Genomic DNA, 16,359 nt, shown 5'->3' with positions numbered 1-16,359 from the left:
GTTGGTACATGCTTATACTATATCATTATAAAACTATTTTTAGTGTGAAAGATAAGAAATGACATACTATAGGGGCCAGCAGGTTGCATGGTGGTTATGGCACTGGACTTCCAGTTGGCCAACCACAGTTCAAGTCCCGGACCAGGTGACTTGAAAATCATGCCAGGCCTGTGTGCATGAGTGCCTAAAATCCCAGGAGGATGAAGGAAAAGGAATTGCTGCTTGGTCATCTCCACTGGGGGTGATTTCTCAGTTTTCCTCTCACTGTGTCTCTCTGTCTCTCTCTGGTGATCATATGTGCCCTTTGTAAAAACTTTTCCTAAAAAGAAAAAAAATTAAAAAGAAATGAGAGACTATAACATACACAAAGCACTGCGTGTTTTAGCCATACATTATTGGAAGACCTTAGTGTCCTATTAAGAACTGCATGTTTGTGTCCATGGACTGGGCATTCATTCATTCAGCCAATTACACACTGTGTGGAGTGTTAAATGCTTAAATTCATTCTGTTGATAATAAAGAGAAATTAGAGATTTTTGAGTAGGAACATGACATAATCATGCATGAATATTATTTTTAAAATTTTTTAAAAAGAATTATTTTATTTAACATTATTTATTATTGTCTAGTCTTATTAGAGAGAGACAGAGAGAGAAAGAGAGAGAGACAGAAAGCTACCAGGTCAGGGACTCAAAACATAGTCGGCCATGTGGGAGTCCAGCACCTTTAACCACCATGCCACCTGCTGGCTCCCATGCGTGAATATTATTAAGATTTATTCTGAGTTCGTCAGACAAACCAGTTAGAAAGTAACACCAGTCTGGGTGTGAATAATAGATCATGACATCCACTAGGTGACAGAGACAGGAATAAAATGGAAGCTGGGAATGTTAGTTAAGTATAGATATGTATTTAATAAAAGCCACTACTAACTGAAAAATATAAATTCTTTTAATGAAGAAAGACACCAAAGTTAACATAAACCTTTGATTTAAGAAGTTAGTCATTTCATCAATAAAAACAGCAACCTTAAGGGGGAGATGTAAGCATGCATAGGAAGAGAAGGTTAGTATGGGATCCATTAGTTTAGAGGTCTGCTATTTCTGCAGAAGTGTCCAAAATCCCATTAGAAATGTAGGTCTGGAACCAGAATAGGGCTTGAGGATAAAAGGTGGAAATGACTTGCACAGAGGTGACATTTGAGGACATGGAAGTTAATTAGAGTCAATATGACTGTACATCTGCAAAGCTGATTTTTGTTTTGTTTTGTTTTGTTTTGTTTTAGCGGTTTTTGCTATAGGGCGTGTGCACTCACCAGAGAGAGACAGAAAGTGAGAAATCACCCCCCCAGGGGAGGATGGCCACACCGCAATCCCTTCTCCTCCATTTTCCTCTTGGGATCTTGGGCACGCACGCATACGCACCCGGCGTGAGTTTAAGCCACCAGGTCTGGAACTCAAACCATGGTCGACTATGGGAGTCCAGCAACATAGCCATTACACAATCCGCTAGTCCCCAAAGCTGTTCTTATACTCCACCTGTTGGAAGGATACTCAAGTTGTCCTATTTTTACAATTTTAAACATTTTCTTTTTTCCTGGCTGCCTGAGTGACATATATCCATTTGGGGAAATACGGAATGCCTATAAAATACAAAGAAGAAATAGACTAGCACATAGTAAGGCCTCAAATAATGTTAGTCTTATATTTTACTAGATATATGATACAATAATAATAATTAAAATTCATCATGTGCATGTGATCAGTTTTAGGAACTATTATAGAATATTTTTCTTGCATGTACATGAGCAAGACATATGGTGCCTTACAAGTGTTAATATAGTTAAGTTTCAAAACTATTTTTGTAGAAGGTGCTTTTATTATTTCCATTTTACAGATGAGGACACTGTATCCAGAAAACTTATATTACTAATTTGTCTGAAGGTGCGGAGTTAGTGAGTTTTGGAGCTGGAATTGAAACCCAAGCACTCTATCTTGTCTCATGCTTTAAATGTTACACTGTCTCTCTATTACATGAAAGAATACACTGACACTTACTGAACCTTTGTTCTTTTTTTTTTTTTTCTCTTTGGATATTTCAAATTTTTCTTCATATTAAGCAGAAAAATGTATGTGCACATTTTGCTTTTTAAAATAATATCTGGAAGTAAAATTACTGGTGCAAAGGCAAGATATGTTTTTAAAGTATTTGGTAAATATTGCCCAATTTCTGTTCAGTGAGTATTGATGTACATTCCATAGAACAACTCATAAAGGAGTCTGAGTGTCATACGTGTGTACATATTCACACATGGACAATTTAATTTTGCCTGAGACTGTTGTAAATTTTACAATAAAATATTTAAACAAGATTTTAATAATGTTTACACTGTAGAATATTGGAAACTATTTTACCACTTGTGGATGGTGGTTTAGAGACAGGCAAAGTGTATTTTAAGACTACTGCAGTCATCTAGCTGTGAGAAAATGAGAACATCGAGTAGAAATTTAAGGGGAGTGAAAAGGAAATCAAAGAGCAGGAACATTACTTTGGGGATATTTTATTTGGTAAAAGAAGAAATGCTACAGGGACCAGCAGACAGTATAATGATTATGTCATTGGACTGTCACATAGTCCACTGCTGTTTGAGTCCCAGACCCGGCAGCTTAAAACTTATGCCAGGCATGTGTGCATGTGTGCATGTGTGCCCAGAATCCTGAGAGGAGAATGGAGGAGAAAGGATTACAGCATGGCTATCGCCCTTGGGGGGTGATATCTCGCTTTCTATCTCTCTATCTCTGTCTCTCTGGTGCACGCATGTACTCTATAGCTAAAAAAACTCTCAAAAAAATAAAGAAAGAAAAGAAAAGAAAAAGGAAAAGGAAAAAAATAAATGCTATAGCAAAAAAGAAACAAAAAGAGCCTGGACTGTTATCTAATGACTTTGAAATCCTAGGAAGGAAATGAAGAGAATTGAAACAGATCTTGTTTGTTTGTGGTATAACTTGCATGCAGCTGCACTTACTGATGCTGACTTATACAAGCACATGGTCATGTTATCCCACTGCCATTAAGATCGAAAATGGACAGGCTTCATGGTTCTGTGTAAGGGGCTGCTTAAGATGCTGGATCTCACAGGCTGCTGTGGTCTAAGTCCCTGGCCTGGTCCGCCTGAAACATGCTGGGCACATGTGCAAGTGCCCAAGATTTGAAAGGCAGAACCAGAGGAAGGGGATCATGGTGTGACCAGACCTCTGTGAAGGGTGTTCTCTCTTTTTCTCTCTTCTTCTCTCTCTCACACGTGCACACATGTTCTATCATGAATAAAGAAGAAAAAAGGCAACTTCATCATCCCCAGAAATCGTCCTTATCCACCTTTGTAGTCAAACCCTGTCCCTACTCCCAGGCACTGGCAAGCAGTGATCTGTTTTCTTATTCCATTTTATCTCTCCCAGAATATCTAGTAAATAAAGTCTTATTGTGTGTGTCAGCTTTTGAGTCTGGCTTCCTTCATTTGTATCGGGAGTCATCCATGTTGTGTCATGTACCGTTTCCTAAAAACATAATTATATATTTGTATTTATTATTATTTAAATCACTAAAGGGAGACAGAGAGGAAGGGAAAGTGAAAAATCAAACCACCGGGTCTGAGACTCAAACCACAGTTAGCGATGTGGGAGTCCAGTGCCTTAACCACCACACCACATGCCAGCCTCATATGTGCCCTTTATATTACTGTGTAGTTGTCCACGGCATGGAGGTGCTATGGTTCATCTACTTACCAGTCAAAAAACATCCTGGTTGTTTCCAGTGTTGGAATATTATCAATAAAACTGCTATAAATATTTACATACAGGATTTTTTGTGAACATAAATTTTCATTCCTCTTGAATAATATACACGTATAGCACAGCTTCGTTATAAATGCATTTGACTTTACAAAGAAAGTCCAAACACTTAGAATTTTGACTAATAATACATGAGAATTCTGACTGCTCCATATCCTCGCCAGTAACTGGACATTGTCAATATTCTTTCATTTATAGTTTTAGAAGGTGTGAAGTTGTATCTCATCATTTTATTTTACATTTTTTATGACTTACGCTTTTGAACATATTTTAATGTGTTTGCTAGATAGTGTTCTTAATTCTTCTTTGGATTAAAGGTTATGACTCAGATGAAAAAGGAAAAAAGTTGGTGATATCAAACAAAAACATTTAATTTTCTAGGTCATAGCTTAGTATAACAGTAATAGTTTAATGGTCAAGGCAAGAGTAAATCATCTGGGACGGGGCTAATACATTTGGTATAGATTGCTGGTATGATTAAATGTGCTTTAAAGTGATATTTGAAGGGCTAAGGGAAAAGGATCACAGAAAATAATATCACGAACAACTGATATGATATAAAAAGAACAAATATTAAAAACTGGTCATTTGAAGAAAAGGTAGTAAAGATGGTTAGAAACAATATTTTTGTCCATCTATGCACCAGTGAACAAAATGTGAGTAATTAGCACAATGAATTTGACAACTTAATATAAACAGATAAATATTGGCATTTTTGGAGTTGTTGGAAAGGAGCATATGACATATTTCTTAAATGATAGAAAAATAAACCTCATCTTACAGAAATAAGTTTGATAAATGGAGAGGCACAGGCATCATAGCACTGAAAGTTAAGAATTTATCCATAGGGGATAGCAGGTAGCATAGTGGTTAAGATGCTGGACTCCCATGAGGCCGACTGTGGTTTGAGTCCCAGACCTGGTAGCTTGAAAATCATGCTGTCCACATGTGCATGCATTCCCAAAATCCCAGGAGGAGAATGGAGGAGAAGGGATTGTAGTGTGACCATCTCCAGGGGGGTGGTTTCTCACTTTCTCTCTCACTGTCTCTGCCTCTGGTGAGCACACCCACCCTATGGCAAAAACCTCAAGAAATAAGAAAAAAATCCATAAACATAAGGGTAGGAACATTTTAGAGAGCATGGTAATCCGAGTGAAATATAAAGAAAAGTTATCTATTGGAAATTCCATTGGGCCCTAAGGAGGGATCAGACCATCTGCCCTCTGCACTGTTAGTGTTTAAATGAAAATATCAAAGGTAAGGTAAAATCCTGATGCTAAAATGGAAGTAAACAACATAAATAAAAGTAATAAAATACATATGTTAGGTATAATGTAATTTAAAATAAGAATGAAGTAGATGACATCAATGAAACGGGTTCATTTATTCATCAAATTCCTATTACAGAAGTTCTGAATGGGCACCGAGAAAGGTTGACTACATAGAGTGGACAATTCAATATGGTGCCTTTCCTCGTGGAGGTCCTATGTTAAGAAAGTAATTGTAATAAAGAATAGCAAATGCTAGCACAGCAGGATGCTTTGAAAATGTAAGGAGTTTTCTGCTCGGTTCAAATTGAACATGAACATTTATGAAATAAGAAAGTAGGATTAATAGTGTCACTAGAACACATATGAGGTCCAGAAAGCAAAGACCAGAACAAATGGAGACTTAGGAAATGTTCTAAGACAATTGGAAAGGAATTTTCGTCATGTTCGGAACAGAGAAATGAATATTGAAAGATGAGTTATGCAACTTGCACAAGACAGTAGAATTTTGAGTTGGTGGAATTGTTCCGCTAATTGAGTTGATCTCCATCAAAGAAAATAAATGGACCAGACAGGGTCTGAGAGGTTATTAAAGCCCAAGGTAGAAGAGAAGTTGTACAAATCTAGCTTAAAATAATTCCATGTCTAAAAAAGCAGACTAATGAAGTCATAGCGTCCAACTGTAGGCATGGTTTGAGAAACTGGGAAGGGAGGATAAAGGTGATAAGAATGTGATCATCTCTTCAACTTTCCATTAATCTGTTTATTTATCCTTAAAAAAAACTTCAGCCCTTTCTGGATGGCAGGCACTGTGCTAATCAGCAGTGACACAAAGTTTAAGAGACCTGAGCCCTGACCTCACTGAGGCTCACACTCTAGTTGCAACCCAGAAGGACACAAGAGCAATTACAGTCGTGTGTGATAAGTTCAATAAGAGAACGTCAGAACCTCAGGCAGTAATTGAGAGAATTGGAGTAATTAACCATACTGGCCAAGATGAAGGAAAATGTCAAACAGAAAATGATGCTTTAGGAGAGCTTAATTTTTGTTAATTCAGGAACAAATGGCTTATTGAACACTAATCTGAGCAGGTCCTTATAAAGGCATCTAACTGATTTTGAAGTATTTCAATAAAGAAGTAGAAAGATATGAGTCAGATGATGTACAAAAGTAGATTGTAACTGATTATGTAACAAAGTACACACACATCAATTGGCAGATCGGTGCCAACAGTTTTTAGTAGCCTGTGATAATGTTCTGTACTTGCACTGATCCAGTAAGTATTTTTACCAAAGCCTTGGATGAACGCATGAGACATAAATTTGGAAATGATAACAAGTTGGGAGGGGAGAGAAAATGTTTCATACAGATTAAAATAGTGCCTGGTTTCTATGGATAGAGATAGTAACTCACATCTAATAAGATTATTATCACATCTAATAAGATTATTATCAATAATAATTGTGAGTTTCTGTTTAAATAAATTAAACACATATGGGATTATGGAGACTCAGTGACATCCGAACCCAGAGGATCTGTTCTGACACAGCGTGCTGTGAACGCACAGTGGACAGTGAACACTTAGTACTGATGTCATGTTGACAGAAGTGTGAGTTCATTTCAGCAAGAGTAACTAGCAATTGTTACTATCACCTGCTCTTCTTAGACTCTGTTGTATATTCTGTTCAGTTCTGGGTACCATGGGTATGATTTTAGGTACTAAAATCGGTTTGGCCTGGACTTGGAGAACAGAGTTACTAAAATAGCAAGAAAGACAAAGAAGGAATTTAAAACCTAAGCAGAGCAGGTAAACTAAAGTAGGGGGAGAAAATGGAAGGGACAGCCTGGAGAGATAATCTATGAGTATCATGAGAGAGATCCCACAAGTGAACTGTGTGTCATCTAAAGAAGTTGGGCTACTATAGCCATGAGAGAAGGAGCAGGCCCTCAATCAGACTAGAGTGGACCCCTCCTCCAGATGAAGGAACTGCAAAGAATTAGAAAAAAGGGCAAAATGGCACCCTCTGAAATGGCTCAAAGAACAAGATGATGCCATGTCTCTAAAACAGCAACCCCATGGGGCAGCAGATGGTGTAGGGTTATGTTGCTAGACACCCATATGGCCAACTGTGATTTGAGTCCCGGACCTGGAGGCTTGAACCTTACGCTGGGTGTGTATGCATGCGTACCCAAGATCCTAGGAGGAGAATGGGAAGAAGGGATTGTGGTGTGGCCATCTCCTCCTCTGGGGAGTGGTTTTTCGCTTTCCTTCTCGCTGTCTCTGTCTCTCTCCAGCAAGCACACATGCCCTAGGTAAAAACCTCTTTAACAAATTTTAAAAAGAATTCATATTTATTCAGGTAATAGAAAAACATTGATATATTTAGAGTTATCAAGTAATGGACTAAGCTCTACAATGATAGCCAACAGCAATTGAAAGGATTTGATAACCTATTTTCACACTTAAGAAGTGATATTTTAAAAATGTGGACCAGTTTGAAACATTTGTTAAAAGAGACTACATATGTGTAATGTTTTTCATACTTTTTTGGTGAGTATAATAGTTTACACAATGTTACAGAGAATATGTAAAAACAACTGAAGTTAATTTCTGTCTGTATATGTAACATAGTAATGTATTTTCTTTGCAAAAAAATTCTAATAGTACATACAAGCTTGCAGTTTGGTCACATTTTATATTTCACCCATAAAGATATAAAACAGTATATACATAAAATATTTATAATCCCATTTAATGGGAAAAAAATGAAGTGAAACAACTATCTCCAAATTTAAAAAATCATCAACAGACAAGTAATTTGAAATGAGTGAATTTCAAACTATTTACACTCTTTGCCACAAGATGGCACCATGGTTGCCGCTGGCAAGAATATTTCTTCCAGTTTTTTCTCTGTTTACATAATAATGTAAATTATATATTATGAATTATAATTTGAGCTTTCTAAATAATTAAAATTATCCTATATGAAAGGTGCAAAACATAACTTGCTGTCGTTAGCAAATGAGACGTGTTGGAATCTAACCTCAGTCTTTCACTGCTGTCTAATACTCCTTAGTGAGAATATATTATACTTTCTTTAACAAGTACCACATCAGGGGTCATTTAGTATTTAGATTTTTCCCTGATGCCAAAGACATCAAAAGAACATCCCTGAAGAATTATTATTGTATAAGCGGACAAGTGTGTCTGAAGTATATATATTCCTCCAGGAGACATTTCTGGGTCAAAGTAAATTAAATTTTTTTTTTTTAAAGAGGTTTTTGCCTTAGGATAGAGTGCATGTGCTTTCCAGAGAGAGAAAGAAGAAGTGAGAGGGAAAGTGAAAAATCCCCCCACCCATCATCCAGGGAAGATGGCCATACTGCAATACCTTCTCTTCATTCTTTTCCTGGGATCTTGGGCATGCATGCACACTCACCTGGAGTGATTTTTCAAGCCACCGGGTCTGGGCCTCGAACTGTGGTGGGCCATGTAGAAGTCCAGCAATGTAACCGCTACACTATCCGGTGGCACCTAAATGAATGTTTTTAATGCTGATAATTATGGTCAGGTTGTTGTATTAAAAGGTTCTAACAACTTAAGCTCTAACCTAAAATTGTGTAAGGTTCATTTTTCCTCATATGGCTATGACTGAATAGTTTCTATCTTTTTAAATGTTGGACTCTGATATAAAAATGTTTTTGCTGTTAAATTAATTGTTCTTTAGTGAAGTTGAGTATGTTTTAAAATTTCTAGTGAGTTTTTGTTCGGTGATCTGTTCATCACTTGTTCATTTCATTTGTTTTAGGGCAGGATGTTCTTTTTCTTTGGAATGTGTCAGCTTTTCATGTGTTATGGATATTAGTCATTAGATTGTTATACTTGTTAGAAACATTTGCTATTAATTTGCCATTTATCATTGTACTTTGATAATGGTATCTTTCATAGCAAATCATTTTTAATTCTTAGGTGATCAAACACGAGAATCTGTTTTCTCTTACGGCTTCTGGATTTTGTTTTGTTTTGCTTTAAAAGAGATTTTCAAAATTTTCAAGTTCTGCAAAGGTATTAACCTTTGTTTGATTATAATGTAATCTTAGGAGTTTCTTTTTACATTTAGTATTTTTGTAAATGTGAAATTCTGTAGTACAATTTTCTCAGTGCCGTATGTTCAATGAACATTTTTCTTCTCCAATGCTTCAAACCATTAGCTTTATCATGAACTAGTTTCAAATATACATGGAACTAGAACCAGAATCTTAACAGTTGACCAAAATCTTAACATTATCACAGAAATAAATGCAGTGAATTATAGAATTAGCCCCTTTCCTGGCGAAGGGGGAGACTAGAACTATGGGATGTGCAGGAAATCCTATGACTACATTGACAAGTGCCCTGACCCTAAAAACTCATTTTCCTTATTTCAAGTTCAGTGTTTTCCTATTCTGCTACATACTGTGATCTGAGACCAACAGGAAATAGGTCACTTCATCCTCTTTTATCTTGATTCTCTTTCAGTTACAGAGTCTCCTGGCTGCAGTAGGTCCCCATGCCAGAATGGAGGCACGTGTATAAGTGGAGGGACTGGCTTTATCTGTGCTTGCCGACATCCCTTCACTGGTGACAACTGCACTGTCAAGCTGGTAGAAGAAAATGCATTAGCCCCAGGTAAAAAAGTACGCATGTCCTTCGATGTGTATGTCAATGTCATAAACAGACACGTCTTCTGAGAGTATTTATGAATGAATAGTTAAGCCTGCTTAATCTGTGTCCACATGAAGATTAATTCCTTCAACTTCTGAAGTAATGTACTTGGTGTACAAGTGGAAATGCCTTTTTGTCCAGTGAATTCATATTTACATGTACTTGTTGAAATGTTCAATGTTGGGATACCAGAGGCAGCTTATTAAAAAATCGAATCCTTTTCCCCACTTTTTTTTTCCCCTTGTGGACCTTAAAGGAGAATACAGATGCATGTATACATGCTTTTTTTTAAAAAAATTTTTTGGTCAAGCAACTTGTAAAAAATACACCTCTGATGCATGTCAGAGATGGTCATTTAATAAAGCTTTAATACACGTTTAGGAACATATTTTAAGCCACTAGTGCCATTTTGACCATGTGAGGATTGTTAGAACATGCTCAAATATATGGACTAAAATAAGGTACCTTTTTTTTGTCTATTTGATTTAATAAGGGTTGGTTGCTTTAGATTGCCCTCAAGAGCACTCCATTTCTGATTTTTTACAGGAAAATATATGCAGCATTTAAGATATTTTCTCTTTAATGACAACAAAAAAACCCATATTTTAAATCAGGCTTTTCTTAATATGCTGCATAGCAAGTCATACATTTTTTAGTTTATTTTTATATCTCAGCCTTTGTGGGTACATTTGGCATTAATTACACAGAAAATTGCTTTTGTCTACTTTCCTATCGTGAATATGACTTCATTTGGTTTCCATTTTAGCCTCTAGAAACTGTTTGACAAGGTGCTGGAAAAATTGTTTCTACATCATGTCAGCTTCAATTCCTGCAAGGGGCTTTAAAACATTCTGGCACACCATAATAATCATAGAGTGCTTTGAATTCCTTTATCTCTGGGGAGATCAAAGCAACATGCAAATTCACCGTTGAGGCATTTATGGAGGGGAAGTATCAAATGTTATTTTTATTCTATCCTGATTGAAATGGATAAACTGAGGCTTTGAGAGACTGAATGATATTCAGTCGAGAGAAGTGACAGGCATTGGACATACATACTCTTGTTAAATTTGATAGAGTACTTTTTTCCTTCTGTTAAGCCTTTTTGTAACTGCAGTAAAACGATAAGATTTGAGGAAAAACAAAACAAGATAAAAACATGAAAATTCACTCTTGCCATTTTTTTCCTCTAACAGATTTTTCCAAGGGCTCTTACAGATATGCACCGATGGTAGCGTTTTTTGCATCTCACACGTATGGAATGACGACACCTGGTCCTATCCTGTTTAATAATTTGGATGTCAATTATGGCGCTTCCTATACCCCACGAACTGGGAAGTTCAGAGTTCCGTATCTTGGAGTGTATGTTTTCAAGTATACCATTGAGTCATTTAGTGCTCATGTCTCTGGGTTTTTAGTGGTGGATGGTAGAGACAAGCTTACCTTTGAGTCTGAAAATATGAACAGTGAAATCCACTGCGATAGGGTTTTAACTGGGGATGCCTTGTTAGAATTAAATTATGGGCAGGAAGTGTGGCTGCGACTCGTAAAAGGGACAATTCCAGCCAAGTTTCCTCCTGTTACTACATTTAGTGGTTACTTGTTATATCGTACGTGAGTTACTATGAAAGACAGGCTACCACCTTTCCTGAGAGGCAGCTAGTGTTCGTGTTTATCTTCACATGCACATCTGCTCTGTTTTGTTTTGTTTTACATCAAATGTAAACCAGCTTCTTTTTTAATCCGAGTAAAGCTGTACCTTTGTTCATTTTATAAAATTATTTGCCTATCTTCTAGATAGCCTGTACAAGAAGGAGTTTTTGAACCTAAAGTAATTTAGTGTCACAGAAAAGAAAATGCATTACTTTTGTTCCTTCATTTTAAGTCATTTCTTCATAGAGTAATATTCAAAAATGACAATCAGGCAACATTATCACTCACAGCAGTATTCCAGGAGTCACTTAGCTTTTGTTATTTCCTGTGCATATAAATATAAAGTATACATTTCTTAGATCTTGATGCCAATAAATGACTCCAAGACCAAAAAATGCTTTTATAACTTTTATTTCTAGTCTTTACTGTTGAGTTGATCAATTTTAGAAACTACAATTTTCATCTGTAATCAAAATTAAGAAAGCTGAAGAAAACACTTGCAATTATCTTAACTACTGTCCTCTTCCTATAATTAGAAGATAAAAGAATGACACGTTTGGACATTTGTTTTCAAGTTTAAGGACATATAAGTGGGTCGTTTACCTGTCTGTTTCACGCGACATCTGCGGGAGGAAAATAAACTCTTTTGTAATATGAGTCTGTCTATGATGTAATGTGGATGGACTCCTGTTCTTACAAAGAGCAAGTAATCATCGGTGAGATTCTGTTATTTCTATGATGCTCACTATACCCTGGTTCTCTTCAAAACAATTCGATTATACTGTCTCATTAATTCTTTATAATAACCCTTATAAGGTAAGTACCATTACCATTATTTTTATAGAAACTAAGACACACAGAGGTTAACGAATGAACTAAGGCCCACAGCCTGGAAGGATTGAGGCTAGACTTGGAATCAGACTATTTCTTTCTCTGAACTCACATTCATCAGTCTCTGTTGATTCCCACAGATCTACCAAAAGATATTTAACTAATTTCTTATCAATGTATATTTAGGTTGTTTTTATTTTTTTTAGAAAGACAGAAAGTAAGAAATCACCCCCCAAGGGGATAGCCACAACAATCCCTTCTCCTCCATTCCCCTCTTGGGATTTTGGGCACACAGGTTGTTTTCATTTTTTAAATTATAACAGTATTGTTGTAATGAACATCTTTAAAAATACATTCCATACATACTTGACAAAGTACTTCTAAATAACATATTCCCCTAAGTAACAGTAAAAATAATAATAAATTTGGGGTATGGCAAGTATTTTTAATGAATTAATTTATTTAATGCTCACTATAACTGTATGAATTATGTATTAACCTGTGAAATACATTTCACATATTATCATCCTTCCGTTCGTGAGGAACAAAGACACATAGAGATTAAGTCATTTTCCCACTACCACAGCAAATGATGGAGAATTTCTGAAACAAAGGATAAACATCGTTTTCAACTTTGATGGATACTACTAATTGCCCTTAAAAACATTTATGCCAGGGACCAGCAGTTAGCGTAATGGCTATGTCGCTGGACTCCCATGTAGCCGACTGGGTTCATGTCCCGGACATGAACGGGCCAGGCGCATGTGCGTACATGCCCAAGATCCCGAGCGGAGAATGGAGGAGAAGGGATTGCGGCGTGGCCATCCCCCCTGGGGGGTGATTTCTCACTTTCTGACTCTCTGTCTCTCTGTCTGGCGAGCGCACGCATCCTATAGCGAAAAAATATATATATATATTTATGCGAATCTGAAGGTTCACCAATATGAAAAAGCATTCTCTATTTTTCACACATCCTCACCAAAAATCATAATTTTTAAAATATTGCCAATCTCGAAGGTGAAAGTGGTATCTCCCTTTTATAGTGAAATCTGGAAAGTTTTCACACTTACCAAAACTTGAAAGTGTTCGTCCACAGAAAGATTTGTACATGAATGCTCATAATAATTTTATATGTAACAGCCAAACACTGGGAAATACCCACATGTCTAGTACCAGACTAATGGTTAAGCAGACTTTTATATATCCATACAATAAAGTATATCCAAGCAACAAAAAGGAATGAACACACTACAACACCTCTGAGTCTCACAGTAATTACATGGAGGAAGATTTCAAATAGCAGGCTGACAAACCTTGGCCAGTGGTGCAGGGAACCCTCAAGGGAATTTTGTCTATCAGAATGTCCCATGTTAAGTCCAATAGCCAAGGCTTCATGCCTTAGCCTTGTTCAGTACTAAATTCCGGCTGCCAGGGAAGACTATGTATGACCTAGGAGCTGTAAACTGGAGGCTAATGACTGACCATTTCTACCCTGTTAGGTATAAAGTTGTCATTTTCAAAAACATTTGCAAAGTGTTGGTAACTTCCTGAGTCCCTGCCTATAAATTCACTATCATCCAAATTTTCTTTTATTTCTTCAAGTACTCATAGATTAAGTGTAGTTTTTGATGATCAGATATACTGTTCAATGTCTGTTTCAGTGATTTCCATGTATTTTTTTTCTTTACTATTACCCAATCAGAAGGGAGTAAGTCATTTGACAGTCTTCATCATTGCAACTCTTAATTTAATTTATTGATTTCCTAATTGCATAAACAAGAAAATTTAGCCCTAAGTAATGCGTTGTTTTTTAGGAATTTAATTATCAATATTATTATTATTTTAAAATTTTAGATAATTATTTAATTTTATTATTATTATTATTATTAATTTGACCAGAGAGACAGAGAAATAAAGACAGAGGGCAAGTGAGAAAGCAAGCCACCAATTTTGGGACTCAAACCATAGTCGGCCATATGGGAGTCTAGCACTTTAACCACCATGCCACCTATTGCCCCTTATTCTTTATTTTTATATGTATTTGTAGAATACATAATTAAATAACAAATTGCCACTAAATGCCAACCAACAGCTATTGTAATATTTATGTTGCCATGAACTCATTTGACTCTATTTTTAAAAGTCACTCAAATGTAATGTAAGACATTTCAATAATTTATTTCTAATTGTCACATTCAAACTTATCCATCTAGAAAAAATACAGCATTGGTACTTTTCTTGATTTTTTTTTTATGCAGGTAATCAACTATCTTAGATATTATGTGGTAGATTCAATTTCAGAATCCTTCTCTCTCACCAGAACTTCCTGCCTAATAAGCTTTAGAGTATACCAAGACCTAAGTACTGATAACAATCTCAAATTCATTCATTCATTAGTAAGATCTACTTTATGAGAGCATTATAAGTCATATAACATACAATTTAAAAATAAATACCAAATAAGTTAGTGTAGAAAAATGCAGCACTTGAAATACATTGCCTAAATTTATGCTAGTTTTTAATACTACCAAAATCTTGGGTAGTTCTGTAAGAACGGGAAATGGATCTGTAATAATCGCCCTATCTGCACACTTAACCAAAGTTCCACGACCACTCTGTGGGTCATCCCAAGAATGAAAGACTTCATAATCAGAGCCAAGTGTGTCTAAAATTATTCTTCCTCACTCTATTTCACCAATCAAAACTCTCATTTTAGAAGAATCAGCTAATATCATCTAGAAATTAAGAAATGATTAAAATAAGCCATACTGATTGTTGATGACCTATTTAATGTTTTAGAAGGGACTCTTTTGGTGGCTTCTCTATTTCAATATATAAATTTATGAACTCAAATCTTCACAATTTATATAATGTATGAAATATGTTTACATATGGTAGAATTCATATAAATATTGGGTTGTCAGAAAAGTCATGATGTATTTTGCATTAAAAAAACAAATAGGTCATGACTTTTCTGACAATCTAATTTATATATACATAATGTATAACATATATTACATAAATAATATATGAAAAAACATTTCTATTTTATGCATTATATATACATTCAGTTACATTTCACAACACACAACTTATGATTTTTGTTATGAATTTGTCATTCAACTCTGAAGGAGCTGGGTAGACAATTTGAAATCATTTTAGAATTTTTGCTGTGGTTTATTAGTGTCAGATTTTTCACATTGGAAACAAGTTAGTTGTATTTTTTGTCTTCATCAAAGGCACATTTTATTGTAGCAAAATTTCCATCATTATTTATTATTTTTGCCTGTCACATATCATGGTAGGGCACATATGGGACACATAAAAGTAAAAAAATACAGATCCTTCCTGGAGTGCAGAATCTAGTCTCTTGCCCTGTCTAGGACAGAAGTGTGTGCTGCCCCAGTGGTTTCACACCCAGTTTCATCAAGACGCTGAGAATGTTATTAAGCACCTTCCCTGGAGTGCTTTTTACCACAGATGAGTGAAAATTATCAATGAGCTCCACTGCATTGGTGTTTAGAGAAAACAACGACAATGTAGTATTCATTTTTGGGGGCTGACATCCTAATTAAGCAATCTAAAGTTCTGGAAAAAGTCCAAACTTCAGAGTTTTTATTATTTCTATTCATGGGTTTCTTCATGATCTGTCAAAGCCCAAGTTTTAGTCAAAACATTTGCCAGATACCAAGTATCTGAGTCAGTTTGGGCTGCCCTAACAAAATATCATAAACTAGGTTTCTTAAACAAGACATTTATTTCTCTAAATTTTGGAAGCTGTAAAGTCTAAGATTAAAGTGACAGAGGATGGTGAGGGCCCTCTTGGCTTGTAGAAGATAGAAGGCTGTATCCCACTGTTTGATCTTTACATGGGGTAGGGGATAGAAAGAGAGAGAATGTGCTCTGGGCTCTTCCTCTCTTTTTTTTTGGAGAGGTTTTTGCTATAGGGCACATGCACTCACCAGAAAGACAGAGAGACAGAAAGTGAGAAATCACCCCCAGGAGTGATGGTCATGCCACAATCCCTTCCCCTCTGTTCTCCTCTTGGGATCTT

At 36.0% G+C, this 16,359-nt stretch overlaps 1 protein-coding gene across 1 annotated transcript in view; it reads left to right on the top strand.

Moving 5' to 3' along the window:
- MMRN1 (multimerin 1) overlaps nt 1-12,101 on the top strand; it is a 65,115-nt gene extending 53,014 nt beyond the window's left edge. The window contains exons 8-9 of the mRNA XM_006143239.2: nt 9,636-9,785; nt 11,018-12,101. Of these exons, the coding sequence (XP_006143301.1) occupies nt 9,636-9,785; nt 11,018-11,439 (572 nt within the window). The 3' untranslated portion in view covers nt 11,440-12,101. The remainder of the gene's footprint in view (nt 1-9,635; nt 9,786-11,017) is intronic.
- Nucleotides 12,102-16,359: the final 4,258 nt, after the last annotated feature.

This window comes from Tupaia chinensis, unplaced genomic scaffold (genome assembly GCF_000334495.1).
Source record: "Tupaia chinensis unplaced genomic scaffold, TupChi_1.0 Scaffold000094_1, whole genome shotgun sequence".
NCBI lineage: Eukaryota > Metazoa > Chordata > Mammalia > Scandentia > Tupaiidae > Tupaia > Tupaia belangeri.
Note: the sequence above shows the minus strand (reverse complement) of the source record. Positions and strands in the feature narration are given on the sequence as shown.